The 13,637-nt window shown below is 37.2% G+C and overlaps 1 protein-coding gene and 1 long non-coding RNA gene across 18 annotated transcripts in view; one reads left to right on the plus strand and one right to left on the minus strand.

Annotated features, from left to right (window-relative positions):
* The window catches only part of MBNL2 (muscleblind like splicing regulator 2), a 153,686-nt gene extending 150,101 nt beyond the window's left edge, over positions 1–3,585 (plus strand). For all 13 annotated transcript variants that reach the window (XM_023621745.2, XM_023621746.2, XM_023621740.2 and 10 more), the window contains one exon: positions 816–3,585. In XM_023621745.2, the coding sequence (XP_023477513.1) occupies positions 816–943 (128 nt within the window). In that variant the 3' untranslated portion in view covers positions 944–3,585. The remainder of the gene's footprint in view (positions 1–815) is intronic.
* LOC111768619 (uncharacterized) overlaps positions 1–13,637 on the minus strand; it is an 84,062-nt gene that overhangs the window by 20,512 nt on the left and 49,913 nt on the right. The window contains exon 4 of one of the 5 annotated variants that reach the window (XR_011428053.1): positions 11,553–12,814. The exons of 3 other annotated variants lie outside the window; for them this stretch is intronic. This is a non-coding gene — a long non-coding RNA (uncharacterized lncRNA). Of the gene's footprint in view, positions 1–11,552; positions 12,815–13,637 lie in introns of those variants that run through there. One more of the 5 variants, XR_011428055.1, reaches the window with a different exon arrangement.

The raw sequence follows: 13,637 nt of genomic DNA on the forward strand, positions 1-13,637 counted from the left end.
CACAAAGAATAAGTATTTTTGTTAGAATGTGTTAAAAGCTTGGCTTTTAAGTTTGACCTTTAGTGAGCTGGGTCACACAGGGAAACTCATTGTCCTTAGCAAAGTGTGGAGTTGGAAATGAACTTAGGGATCAGACTGCAGGGACAACGGTTTGCATTTGATAGTTTAGCTTTACGTGTGCTTCTGGATTTATTAAGAATGTTTTAACTGTTTTATTTGAATGTTATCCCTTTTTCTCTTTAATAGGGGATATTTAAACATTCCCTGAATTTGAAACTGGTTGTTCTTATATCTTGAGAACAAAATTACTTTTGATGGGAACACATCTTTGAATTATAAATGCAAGTTGATAAATAAATAATACTTAATTTACTGTGCATTTTAAAATATTTACATTTAAACCTTACAAACAACTTTTCACTTACAAACTAATTCTCTTATCAGACTTCCAGATCACCTTAGCAAATATTAATTGAACAATAATGTGAACATATAATAAAGAGATATGAAGCAAAAACTAAAACAGGAGATTAGAGTCTAAACAGAGTGCATGCCCACATATATGCTGTCACAATTTTACAGAAAATACTGTGCATATGAATCATTTTTACAGTGGCCACGTAGCAGAAGTACTTAAGTGTAAAATTTTTCAGAATGAAGGGTGGGGATTGTGCAAAATTATAATTGCACCAAAATTATGAGAAATTGAAGAAAATTCCTATTTTTAAATGTCTATTTTCAAAGAGTAAAACTTAAACTTGGTATTTTCCCTCACAGAAGGATATCTAAATCATGCTTGTCTTTTTCTTTAACAGATAATTCTGAAATAATCAGCAGAAACGGAATGGAATGCCAAGAATCTGCATTGAGAATAACTAAACATTGTTACTGTACATACTATCCTGTTTCCTCCTCAATAGAATTGCCACAAACTGCATGCTAAATAAAGATTTAGTTCTTCTGGACAGACCACAACTCTAAGAAGCTAGTGCTGCTATATCATATATGAATATTAAATATGGTATGCTTAGTATATTCCAACCTAAGATAGTTAACTACCTGAGACCAGCTGTGATGTTTAAAGACATAAAGGATAAAGTTTACTTTTAAAGGGTTTCTAAACATAGTTTCTGTCCTAGGAATATTGTCTTATCTCCATAACTATAGCTGATGCAGAAAGTCCAACCAGTTTACTCATTTCGACTCAGAATATTTCCAAGTTAGCAATAAACAATTAGCGTTAGTTTAAAAACCTATTCCAAGGGCAGGTTCGATTCTAACTCCGATTACTGTTATTTCATTGACCCACTGGATCAAAGGGTATGTTTCACTTCTTGACGACATGAATGCTGCAGCAAAGAGGAGAAGTGAAGTAAAACCGATACCTGTCCTGCAGGTCTAAAATCTGAATGGAAATTCAAGCACAAGGACTGGGGACACATCAAAGTGTGGGATTTGGTTTGCCTGGAGATGCCACGTTGAATCATGTGATTCTAGAGTAACATTAACTAGATTGATAAAGAAACTTTGCACGGTATGAGCTTCATACCCCACCAAACAAAGTCTTGAAGGTATTATTTTACAAGTATATTTTTAAAGTTGTTTTATAAGAGAGACTTTGTAGAAGTGCCTAGATTTTGCCAGACTTCATCCAGCTTGACAAGAATGAGAGGCCCATGCCAACAGTCTAATCTAAGGGATTAGTCTTTCAAACTCACCATCCGGTTGCCTGTTACAGAATAACTCTTAAAAACTAAAAACCTAGTCAAACAAGGAAGCTGTAGGTGAGGAGATCTGTATAATATTCTAATTTAAGTAAGTTTGAGTTTAGTCACTGAAAATTTGACTGTGACTTTAATCTAAATTACTATGTAAACAAAAAGTAGATAGTTTCACTTTTTAAAAAATCCATTACTGTTTTGCATTTCAAAAGTTGGCTTAAAGGGTTGTAACTGACTACAGCATGGAAAAAATAGTTCTTTTAATTCTTTCACCTTAAAGCATATTTTATGTCTCAAAAGTATAAAAAACTTTAATACAAGTACATACATATTATATATACACATACATATATATACTATATATGGATGAAACATATTTTAATGTTGTTTACTTTTTTAAATACTTGGTTGATCTTCAAGGTAATAGCGATACAATTAAATTTTGTTCAGAAAGTTTGTTTTAAAGTTTATTTTAAGCACTATCGTACCAAATATTTCATATTTCACATTTTATATGTTGCACATAGCCTTTACAGTACCTACATAGTTTTTAAATTATTGTTTAAAAAACAAAACAGCTGTTATAAATGAATATTATATATAATTGTTTAAAACATCCATTTTCTTTGTGAACATTTTAGTGATTGAAGTATTTTGACTTTTGAGATTGAATGTAAAATATTTTTAAATTTTGACATCACCGCCTGTTCCGAAAATTAGATGCACCAACCATATCATTTTTATTTGAGAAAAAAGAAATCTGCCATTTTAATTATTGTTGGTCAAAGTCTAATGACTATCTTATATCATAGATTTGATAACCCTGTCAAAAGAAAATCACATTCTAAGTGTAATCTTACATAGTGCTTGTATTGTTGCATTTGTTTTAATTTGTGGGAAAGTATTGTATCTAACTTGTATTTCTTTGGTAGTTTCATCTTTATGTATTATTGATATTTGTAATTTTCTCAACTATAACAATGTAGTTATGCTACAACTTGCCTACAACATTCAAACTTATTTTCTTTTTTCTTTGTTAATTCACTTAAATTCATTGAAAACATAGTATACATTACTAAAAGGTAAATTATGGGAATCACTGAAATATTTTTGTAGACTAATTGTTGTAACATTGTCTTTCTTTTTTTCTTTTGTTTCATGATTTTAATTTTAAGAATTATTAGCACACGACTATTTTCAGCCCTTTAATAACGGAGCATCAAAACATCACCTTATCCCCAAGCCAACATAGAAGACTGTATTTTTACTATGAGATCCATTTTCCAGAGTCGTGATTATAATATGCAAAGAGTCATAAATATGCCATTTACAATAAGGAGGAGGCAAGGCAAATGCATAGATGTACAAATATATGTACAACAGATTTTGCTTTTTATTTATTTATAATGTAATTTTATAGAATAATTCTGGGATTTGAGAGGATCTAAAACTATTTTTCTGTATAAATATTATTTGCCAAAAGTTTGTTTATATTCAGAAGTCTGACTATGATGAATAAATCTTAAATGCTTTGTTTAATTACAAAAACAAAATCACCAATATCCAAGACATGAAGATAGTAATTCAACAAATACTGTAGTTAAGAGACGAACTCGCCACTTGTATGGGAACTACATTTCACTCTTGGTTTTCAGGATATAACAGCACTTCACCGAAATATTCTTTCAGCCACATCACTGGTAACATTTCTACTAAATCTTTCTGTAACACTTAAAGAATTCCTTCATTCATTACCTTACAGTGTAAACAGGAGTCTAATTTGTATCAATTCTATGTTTTGGTTGTAATATTCAGTTCACTCACCAATGTACAACCAATGAAATAAAAGAAGCATTTAAAAGGATTTCTAGTCTTTCTCCTTTTTGTGTCGAGACAGATTAATAATTAGCCAGACAAAATGGTTTTTACATTCACATAGATAACATTTGGTAACTTCAAAAAAGACCAAGTTCTTGGTCTTCGAATGAGAGCCTGAAGGTTTTTGCTTTTGGTTTTGGCTTTTTAACAGTAAGAAAAACTATTTAAAAGAATAATTTTAGAAGTATTTTTAGTATTCTTTAAAATTAGAAATAAAGATAAATCCCACCACTCAGCCCTCTTCTTTGGCATTCTGCCTTAATGCGAAGAGATGTGAACATCAGTAACCGAATGGGGAACAAAATATCAGCTTCATGAACAGATGAAAAAGTGTCCATGAATCCATAAGACAGGCTCCTAGTAAGAGCCTGACTGGACAACACGTCTTAGACCTGAGGCTGGAGAAAGAGGCAGGCTGGTTAGTTCTGTTCTTTGCAGACACCCCAGTCAGGTGGACGAAGGAGAGAACAAGAGCTAAGCATCATACCTGAGGGCAGGTGTTCAACAAAGAGAGTCCCCCTGAGAGCTGGTGTGTACCTTCTCAGACTTCTTCTTCCTCAGCCCTTTGGCACCCACAGTATTTCTCAAGGAATGTGGTATTAGCTTTTGGCAGGAACATTCCTTATCATGCAGGGGTTGGCAGAAATCACCTCCCCTATGGGCCAAGGCAGGAATGAGAGAGAGAAGAAGGTCTTCTCCACAGCAGGTTTAAGGCTCAGGCCTTCTGAATGGTTATGACATCCCTTAGGAGGGTAGAAAACACATTCAACAGACCAGCCATGTACAAATAAAGGCACTTGTATTTTTAGACTGTGCCATCAGGATTTCCAAGGGTAAAAATACTTTCACACCTTTGTGGATGTTTGAAAAACTGGCTGTAGGTTTGGACGAGAATTTTTTTTTACCAAAATGCAGAAGAAAATCTGCTCTCCTATCAGTCACTCCTTACAAGAGAACATTCTCTGTTAATAGTTCAAGGTGCCAACTTTAGAGAACATGCTGTTATTTTAAGTGAAAAATCTAAGACAAACTGTACTTAAAATTTTTCACACCTGGTTTTATGAGGAGTAATTTTCATCAGTAGACTGACTTTTTATGGCACTACTTCAAAATCAAAAGTGAAATTTAAACCTGAGAGGATGAAACTAATTTATCTCTTCAGCGTAAAAAATATTTAAATATAAAAGATACATTATTCTATAATTATCTGCCAATAGGAAAGTGTTATTTTAATTCTGGGCAGCCTAAACTAAAAGTAATGTTTCAAACCAAGAAATACACATTTTTATTATTAACCAAAGTTCTTTTGCAACACTTTAAAGATTTTAGGGGCAGCCAGGCAAACCGAAATATAGTTCAGCATTCTGATATTTGTGACAAAAAAATACTGGCTTGCTAAAGAATTATTTCTTCTTCCCACCAAATATCCTAGTGTCTCTAAAATATTAGGCTAGCATTGCTGTTGGACTGCTCTATCTCCACAGAAATGACTGAGTCACTATGAATAAGTATGATTCATACAAAATAAAACATAGCAGTGACTTCCCTCCACGCTCTTGGTGGGAGAGGTGGCTGGCAGGGATGGGGAAGGGGTGGAATTGATAATGTTCACCAGGGATCTCCTTATGTGCCAAGCTCTATGCTAAATAGTCACATAGGTTTCTAACAAGCCCACCCTGTGTTATTGAAGAGAACTACTAATAACTGATAAGTAAATTCTAACTGCCACAGAGATTCTTAATCAAGGTATATAGAGATACTGCTGCGAGAAGTAGCTTGATTCTAGATCAACATTACCTGTCAATGTCAGCCCTTGGGGGACTAGATCCACAGCTCAGCTGAAAACCCCCGCGCGGGGGATTTCAATTGCAGGAGCAATTGTGTCCTCACTTTCTCCTTCTGCTTCAGCTACTTTGGAAAATGACTGCTGACCTATTTAAGATGTCCCTTTAGCCTCCCAAAGTAAATTTCATATGTGCTACTTAGCCTATACTTTAATGAAACCCTTTCAGACATTCCCTCTAAATTTGGTGAAAACTCATATAGCTGTTCTCATGAAACAGGGTATAAATCAGAAAGTAACTTTGTTATGTTCTGATATACTTTACATAATCCTTAGCATTATCAAGGAGTTATTATACCTGTAATGTAGATGAGAAATCAAGACTCATAAGAACTGAGTAACTCTTTCAAGATCACCTCAAGCGGCAGGACTCTCAGCCCCGGCCTGTCCTAACTCTACGGTCATGCTGACAGGAGCTTTATTTGCGGCATCTTTCAGGTCAAAATTTCATAAAAGAATTCAGAGCAAAGCATTCATCCAGGTGTAAGGTGGAGCTCTAAGAAGACTCCTTTCCTAGGTTACATAAACAGGTTTTCTTCTCTATCACAAGAATATGATTTATGAAATATTTTGAAGCTATGTGCTGCAAAGTACTATTCTATATTTAGGACAGAGCCTAATACTTTATTAGAACCAGAGGCAACTGGAAGGAATGTTACACTGCACTCTCTCTCCAGTGTTATCCAGTTTTTCTTAATCAAGCTTCCATATGGTCCTCTTGAAATAAAAAATAATGAAAACCAATGAATTTTTCCCAATAAAGATAATGGTTTAGGACAACCTGGCCCATAAGCCCTAAATATATCTGAGCAAATTGATCTGATATATACAGAAGTAACAAACATACTACAGAATAAGTATATATTCAACACTGTTTCACACACATATTTATATGGAGAGCAATCTAAACACATTATCATCCATAAACACAAAGTTAAGGATTTTTCAGTTCTGCAGCAAGGGAAGATCAGTGTTTGCATTTCACAATCGTCTAGTGGTTAAGAGCTAAGTTTCCGGTCATATTGCCCAAGTTTGACTCTCAACTCTGCTTTTTACAGCCCCTAAACTTCAGTTTTTTGCATCAGCAAGCTGTGTCTAACAACAGGGTCTACCTCACCAGGGCATTATGAGGATTAAATGGAAGAATAGATACTGACCACATACAACAGAGCCTGACACCAAGCAAGCTGTCAGTGAATATTATTTACTATTTTTAAAATAATACTAAAATAAGTTCTTGTGTTCCCCTATAAGTATTTATTTCCCTGTTCTATCCAAACTTCTCTTGGCAACTGAGAGACATCTCTTCTATTTCCTCGATAACAATTAATGCCAAAAGCTGACAGGCAAATTATAGGGAATTCATTATAACAAGTAATGGGCTGCATTATTTCTTAGGAAGCCTACAATTACTTCAATTCAACAAACGTTCACTGAGCCCTGACTAAGCACTGCTAGGCCATTCAAGGGACGTGAACATGAGCAAAGTTCAATCTCTACCCTCAAGAAGCTTTCCGTGTGGCCGAAGAAGAAAAATAAACATGTGAAAAATGGAAAAAGGATGAAGAGTACCGTATTATTTTCCTAGGGCTGTAATAAACAAAGCACCACAAAAAGAATGGCTTAAAATAACAGAAATTTATGCTCTCACAGTTCTTTGACTAGAAGTCTGAAATCAAGGTCTCAGCAGGGCCACGCTCCCTCTGAGACTCTGGACAGAATCCTTCCTTGTCTCTCCCTAGCTTCCGGTAGGAGCCGTCAATCCTTGGCATTCCTTGGTTCACAGCTGCGCCACTCCAGTCTCTGCCTCTGCCTTCACATGGCCTTCTCCCTGTGTGTCTCTGTCTTCACACTATCTTCTCATAAAGGACACCAGTCATACGAAATTAGAGCCCAATCTAATGACCTCGTCTTAACTTGATTACATCTGCAAAAAGCCTATTTCCAAATAAGGTCACGTTCATAGGCACCAGGGGTTAGGACTTCAGCATATCTTTTTGAGGGGACACAATTAAACTCATAATAAGTAATAGCAGCTTATATACAGATTGGTTTCTACAGATATCAGAGTATTAATGAAAAGGTTTCTGTTGCCTTTTCAGTAAGGAGCTCTCACTTAAATGATATATGGTGACCAGAGTCACAACCCATCGGGCTGCTTTTGTTTGTTTTGTGCTGTCTGATTAAAACAAGAACAATGGTATCTAACATTTCTGGTGCCCTTATACTGTGATAATCTCTTAGCATGAATCATCTCATTTAATCTCTACAATAACCCTCTATGGTTGATTCTAATTATTAGCATCCCCATTTATACATGAGAAAACTGAGGACTGGAAAGATTAGAAGATAACCAAAGTCACAAAGCCTGTAGTAAAACAGGCATTCAGACCCAGGCAGTCTGATTCTAGACCCACGGTGCTTTTCTACTTCACTACCCCAAATGTGGTCCTTGAACCTGCCACAGGACCACCTGGGGACTTGTTGGAAATGCAGAATCCCAGGCCCCATCCCAGGCCTACTGAAGCAGAATCTGCACGCTAACCAGATCCTCAGGTGATTCGTATGTACAGTAAAGTCTGAGAAGTGGCACTGTGCTCTCAGGGCCAACCCTCTCAAAGGCTCTGTTAACTCCAGAAAGCAATGAAGGAAGACCAGTGCCAACACTTGACCATTTTTATGTCCTTCTTTAATAACTAAGTTCAAAAGAATTGTGATTGGATGCAAACTGTGGGCTTTCTAATTTTACTCCTGCCACTCCTTGATGCATTCTCCACATGGCAGCCAGTACCTTCATAAAATAGAAATCAGATCACACCACCATCCCAATCAGAGATGGATCCAGGTTTTGTGGGGTTTGAAGGTCATAAAACAAGGGGGGAGGAGCCTTAAAGAAAAAGAATCCAAAAACTGAATATAAAATTAAATATGGAAGTAAATATACAGAAAAACAACAACATACCATTTTTATGAATTAACTATTTGACACACCTCTATGTTTTATTTAAAGTTTAGACTGTATCCCCTTTCATTACATCCTCATAATATAATACTTTTGTAATATAATTTTCTATGTAGAGAACATAAAGGTAATTCAATCTTATTTCCAGTATGCTTGGCTAGAACTTTTTTTTAGTATTATTTTTTTTTCATATTGATTATTTGACATGCAACTTCACACATACACACACACACACACACACACAGCTTGCTGGACTCACAGATTTGTGCCCCACAAACACAGAATTTCAATAAGTTCTATTTTGCACAAATCCAATCTAAAAAGAAGAAAAACTATTGGGCATTTATAACTATTTGTGCTTTATTATCCTGACAGACAAGCATCAATAAAGACTAAATTCTCTACTTAGAATTTTAGGCATCTGATATCTAGAAGAGTTTTCCGTGGTGTAGCTTCTATCACATATACTTCAAACCTTTTTTTCACTTCCACTACCTGCTTACTTCCAGGACCAGGTGCTGTAGGATACACTCACATTGCAATGCAAACTTCTGGCCCTGCACCTTCATGTATAGAAACAAGGTGAGCTATACAGAGATGTCTAGCAACAACATAACCATACACAGAAATGGCTATGAGCCATATAATTATATTTTATGAAACCCAAACTAAAAGTATCCCCACTGAAATTCCTTGGAGCCAGATCCCAAAAATGACCACAGCCACTCCAAAGCCACCCCACAAAAGGGAGTGTGATGGAAGGAGTGGAAAGAGACAGTGGTCTTCAACAACTGCAAATTTTATAAAACCATGATCATATGAAAATACAGCTAGGTTTCCTCCCAGCTCCTTGAAAGGACTCATGCAAGTGAGAGATCCTGAAGCTAAAGCTTCATTAGTTTCATGGTAACTCTGCCTCTATCTTCTATTTAAAAAGCAAAACAAAACAAACTCCAATGTTCACTGATTTCCCCCTGCTCTTATGACAAAATCCAAACCCTCTACCTTGGCCAGCAACACCTCCAACCTCATCCAATATCACATTCTACAGTGTTAACTACTGTCCAACCCCTTGGACCTCTTTTCTGTTTCTCAAATACACAGAGTCCTTTCTGCCTCGTGAGTTCCTGCTCCTTCTGCCTGAAATGGTTGTCTTCTCCCACTGGGCATGGCAAAATCGTTTTCTTCTGAAGATAGTATCACCTCATCCCAGATCTAGAGTGGCTGATTCTATCTCACCACTAGGTCTAGTACCTTCATAATAGCTATCATGCTGTATAATTATATTGCTCATCCATGTTTCAGTTGCAATATCTGTTCTTTCTTTGAATTTAAGCTCCAGGATGGCAGGCCCCATGTCTTGTTCACCTCCATACCCCCTTTGCTTAGAACAGTGTCTAAGAACATAGTAGGATTCAACAGGTATTTGTTGAATGAATGACTAGTGAAACCATGGTGCCAGAACAGACAGACACAGATGAAAATCTGAAACTGTGAAATTCAAAGAGTTTCTCATAAACTTTGCCTACACTTAATCTACATTCTTGGCTAAGGAGCTAGACAAATGAGAGACTCACTCATTTGACAAATATTTTTGAGCTTTAATTTGTATATTACAATGCTAGAAAACATAAAAAACGGAGCATATATCCTTATTAGATTGTGAAAATCTGAAATCATCATAATCTAGAGAATTTAGCTAGAGAAAGAGAAAACATATGGATGAAAACAAATTACAAGACATATATTGAAGTATTTCACAATAAATTCCAAACTATTGAACAGCCAGTGAGGGCTATCGGAAATTAGTGAGTGCTGGAGATATTACAGAAAGCTCCCTGGAGAGGTTTCTTGAGATGGACCTTGAGGAGGAGTAAATATATTGGCAAAGCAAGCAGCATGAGAAGCAACAGGAATGAAAATGCAGTGGTCTGTGATTAGAACGGTTCGGGGTTCTACACTCGAAGGAATGAAAGGCACACACAAACAGAAGGGGTATTGGCTTTAACAAGACAGCCACAACTCAAAAAAGGATAACACAGTAGCTGCTGCAGCGTGCTGTCAGATCTTGCTTCAGAACGAAGCACTTTTTCCCCAGTGTCTAGGAGTGCTACAGTAGTCAGTCCTCAGCTGTCAGCCTTCTTCTGGAATTGCATTGACTAACAAAAGCTGCCTTGTCCAAAGTCTCATTCCCTTCCCCAGCATGGCCCTTGTCCAGTTGACTGACAGAGGAGTATAAGGGCTCACAGCCTTGCCCAAGTGAAGGCAACACTGAAGGGTCATCCCCAGCTCCCCAGGGGGTGGGCTGAGGTCTTTATTGAAACCGTGTCACAGCTCAACTTCTCCCTTTGCCCAATCATGCTTCCTTCCCTTCCACACGGGTTGGTCCCAGGGGTGCTCCCTAATAACCTTCTTACATGTTAATCTCCATCTCAGAATCTGCTTCCCAGGAAATCCAAACTGTGATAGAGAGGCAGATCCATCATTCATCAATTTCATTATTCAAGCACTTGATTTCCTTTTAAAATGATGCAAGAAATATATTTAAAGCTACAATTTGATTCTTTTTTGACAAAGAAAATTATTTGCCCGTAAAAGTGCCTTGCCTAAGAGAGTACTAAATTAATCATAGAAGAAAAAGGAGAATAATAAAAAGAAAGAAGTCAAAGCTGAAATATTTTTTTATTATGGATTAAAACAATGGCCAATTTTCACATACTTCAAAGAGAAACACAGCTTTTATTTTAAAGAGACATTAGTGGGGGCTTCCCAGTGGCATAGTGATCAAGTTCCCATGCTCTGCTTTGGTGGCCCAGGGTTTGCAGGTTTGGATCCTGGGCACAGACCTATACACTGCTCATCAAGTCACGCTGTGGCGGTGTCCCACATACAAAATAGAGGAAGAATGACACAGATATTAGCTGATGGACAATCTTCCTCAAGCAAAAAGAGGAAGATTGGCAACAGATGTTAGCTCAGGGCTACTCTTCCTCACCCAAACAAAACAAAACAAAACAATAACAACAATAAAAAGGAACTAGTAAAAGCCATCTTTCACTCAGTCCAAATTTTTACTCTTAGACTTTTATATTCCTGAGCCCCATGTCAATACTTCTTTGAAAACAAGCCAGAAAAATTATCAAATTGGTTTTGTTTTATTTATTTATTTATTTTTGCTGAGGAATATTCGCCCTGAGCTAACATCTGTTGCCAAGCTCCCTCTTTTTGCTTGAAGAAGATCAAATTGGTTCTTAAGGAAGCCAAGTATCTTCATATAAGGTTAAAACAAAGCGTGTTAAGTTTCATTTGGTAAATACAATCTTGGAGCTAGACTCAGTTGTAGAACACATAGGGTGTAAAATTCCAGAATGTGCCTGCCTGCTGAATCCATCCGAGCCATTTCAAAGCAACTGAAGTCATTCCTCTATATCATTCACAGTGTTTGCAAGTTGATGTGGGTCACACTTGGGAATTAATGCAGTTGATATGCACTATTGATGAAAGCCTCCATTATGACAGCAAGGAGTAATTAAGAAACACATACACATAATCAATGTGGAGATTATCCCAACTCTTCCAAGAGTCATCAATATGTTATGAGTAAAAACCACATATTTGGTGGTTTTGCTCTGGTAAAAATCTTTAGAGAGATCAATTAAGATATTTAGTGCAGCAGTTGATAACTAGCTGAGGACACAGGGACAATAACTCATATATTCTACCCACAGGACTCATTGTAGGAGACAGGAAACCAGTCAATATGGGAGTCTTTTGCTGATCATTGTTCTGAGCTAATACTAACCACACTTCCTTCTGCTGCATTAAAAGGAAGTATAGCACAGTTGTTAAGAGCATGGCATTAGTAGCCAAGTTAGCTGTACTCAAATTCTGACTCTCCACTTTCTGTCTACCTGACATTAGGCAAGTGAGTGAATTTCTAGTCCTGTTTCCCTTTCTGTTGTAGATAACAGCAGCTACCACATAAGGCGGTTGTGAGAATTAAGTGAGTTAACATACACAAAACTCTCAGAACGGTCCCTAGAATATAAAAGCATTAGCTATCTTTGAAAAACAAATCAAACTTTAAAAAGTTTGCCATTGGAAAGGAGTCCTGGCACACACCTGGAGGTGGTGAAGGTGGTCTGTGGACCCTCCCCAGTGTGCGCTGGTGGGCCTGCTTCCCCAGGATCTCTCTCAGTCCACCCAGCTGTCAGAAGAGCAGACCCCACAGGACAGCCCAGCAGGACAGCCTCTCTCTCAGCACTGTTCCTGGCAAGGTTCACTGGGATAGTCCAGCTGTCTCACAGTGGAATCAGGTAAACCAGTGGCCAGTCATCAGACACTGGCTGAGCTCAGCAGACAACTCATCTCTTTAGATCTTATGTTAACGAAACTTCCAGATGTCCATTTCTAGGGGAACAGTAGAATAAATACAGTGAATAATCCCTGGAGTAAAATAACAAAGACAGCTGGATAAAATATTAGAAACATCTCTTTAAATGATCTGTGGTGCTATCAAGAAAGAAACACTCAGAAGTTGGAAAAAAATGGGAATAACGCTTTAACATGAGTTAGTGCCAAATCTACCCATTGCCTGGTGGCACATGCCCAACTCCAGTAAATTGGAGTCTCCGCATGGCACTGGAGATCAAAAGCAAGACAGAACCTTTCCAGTCAGAGATCAGGCCTGAAGCTGGGAGCCCAAAGGTCTACACAGTCAGCAGGGCCGGATTATTGCTTACTTGCCCACCTCAGTCACCAAAAAGACCCAGTCATCAAGATAAAGAACATTGTTAATGTAATATTCCTAAAAATAAAAACTAACGGAAAAAAGTTCACGATGAACAAAATTGTGAGCAGAAATGGGCTGTTGCTGTTTTTTTGACTTGCCAACCTGCGTCACCATGCAGCTTGAACTGTCCTTTCTAATTGGCCCACATGCCCCCTGCCAGGTGGACTTATAAGGCTAGACAACTGGCCTGACAACAGATGGGGCTACATGGGCTCTATGTACAGTAACATTGTTTGGTTGTTGAACTTTCATTAACTTTTTTCACTTGGTCCACAATATGAGAGGATATTTTGAAAAGTTTATGCATTTTGTGTATGAGAGGATATTTTGAAAAGTACACACATTTTGCTTTTGTTTCAGGTTCCAATATGGCTTTACAGGGGGTTGCTATCTGACTATGTTTGAATGATTGAAAATAAAATCAGTGGACTAAAGGAGGCA

This window comes from Equus caballus, chromosome 17 (assembly GCF_041296265.1).
Source record: "Equus caballus isolate H_3958 breed thoroughbred chromosome 17, TB-T2T, whole genome shotgun sequence".
Classification (NCBI taxonomy): Eukaryota; Metazoa; Chordata; class Mammalia; order Perissodactyla; family Equidae; genus Equus; species Equus caballus.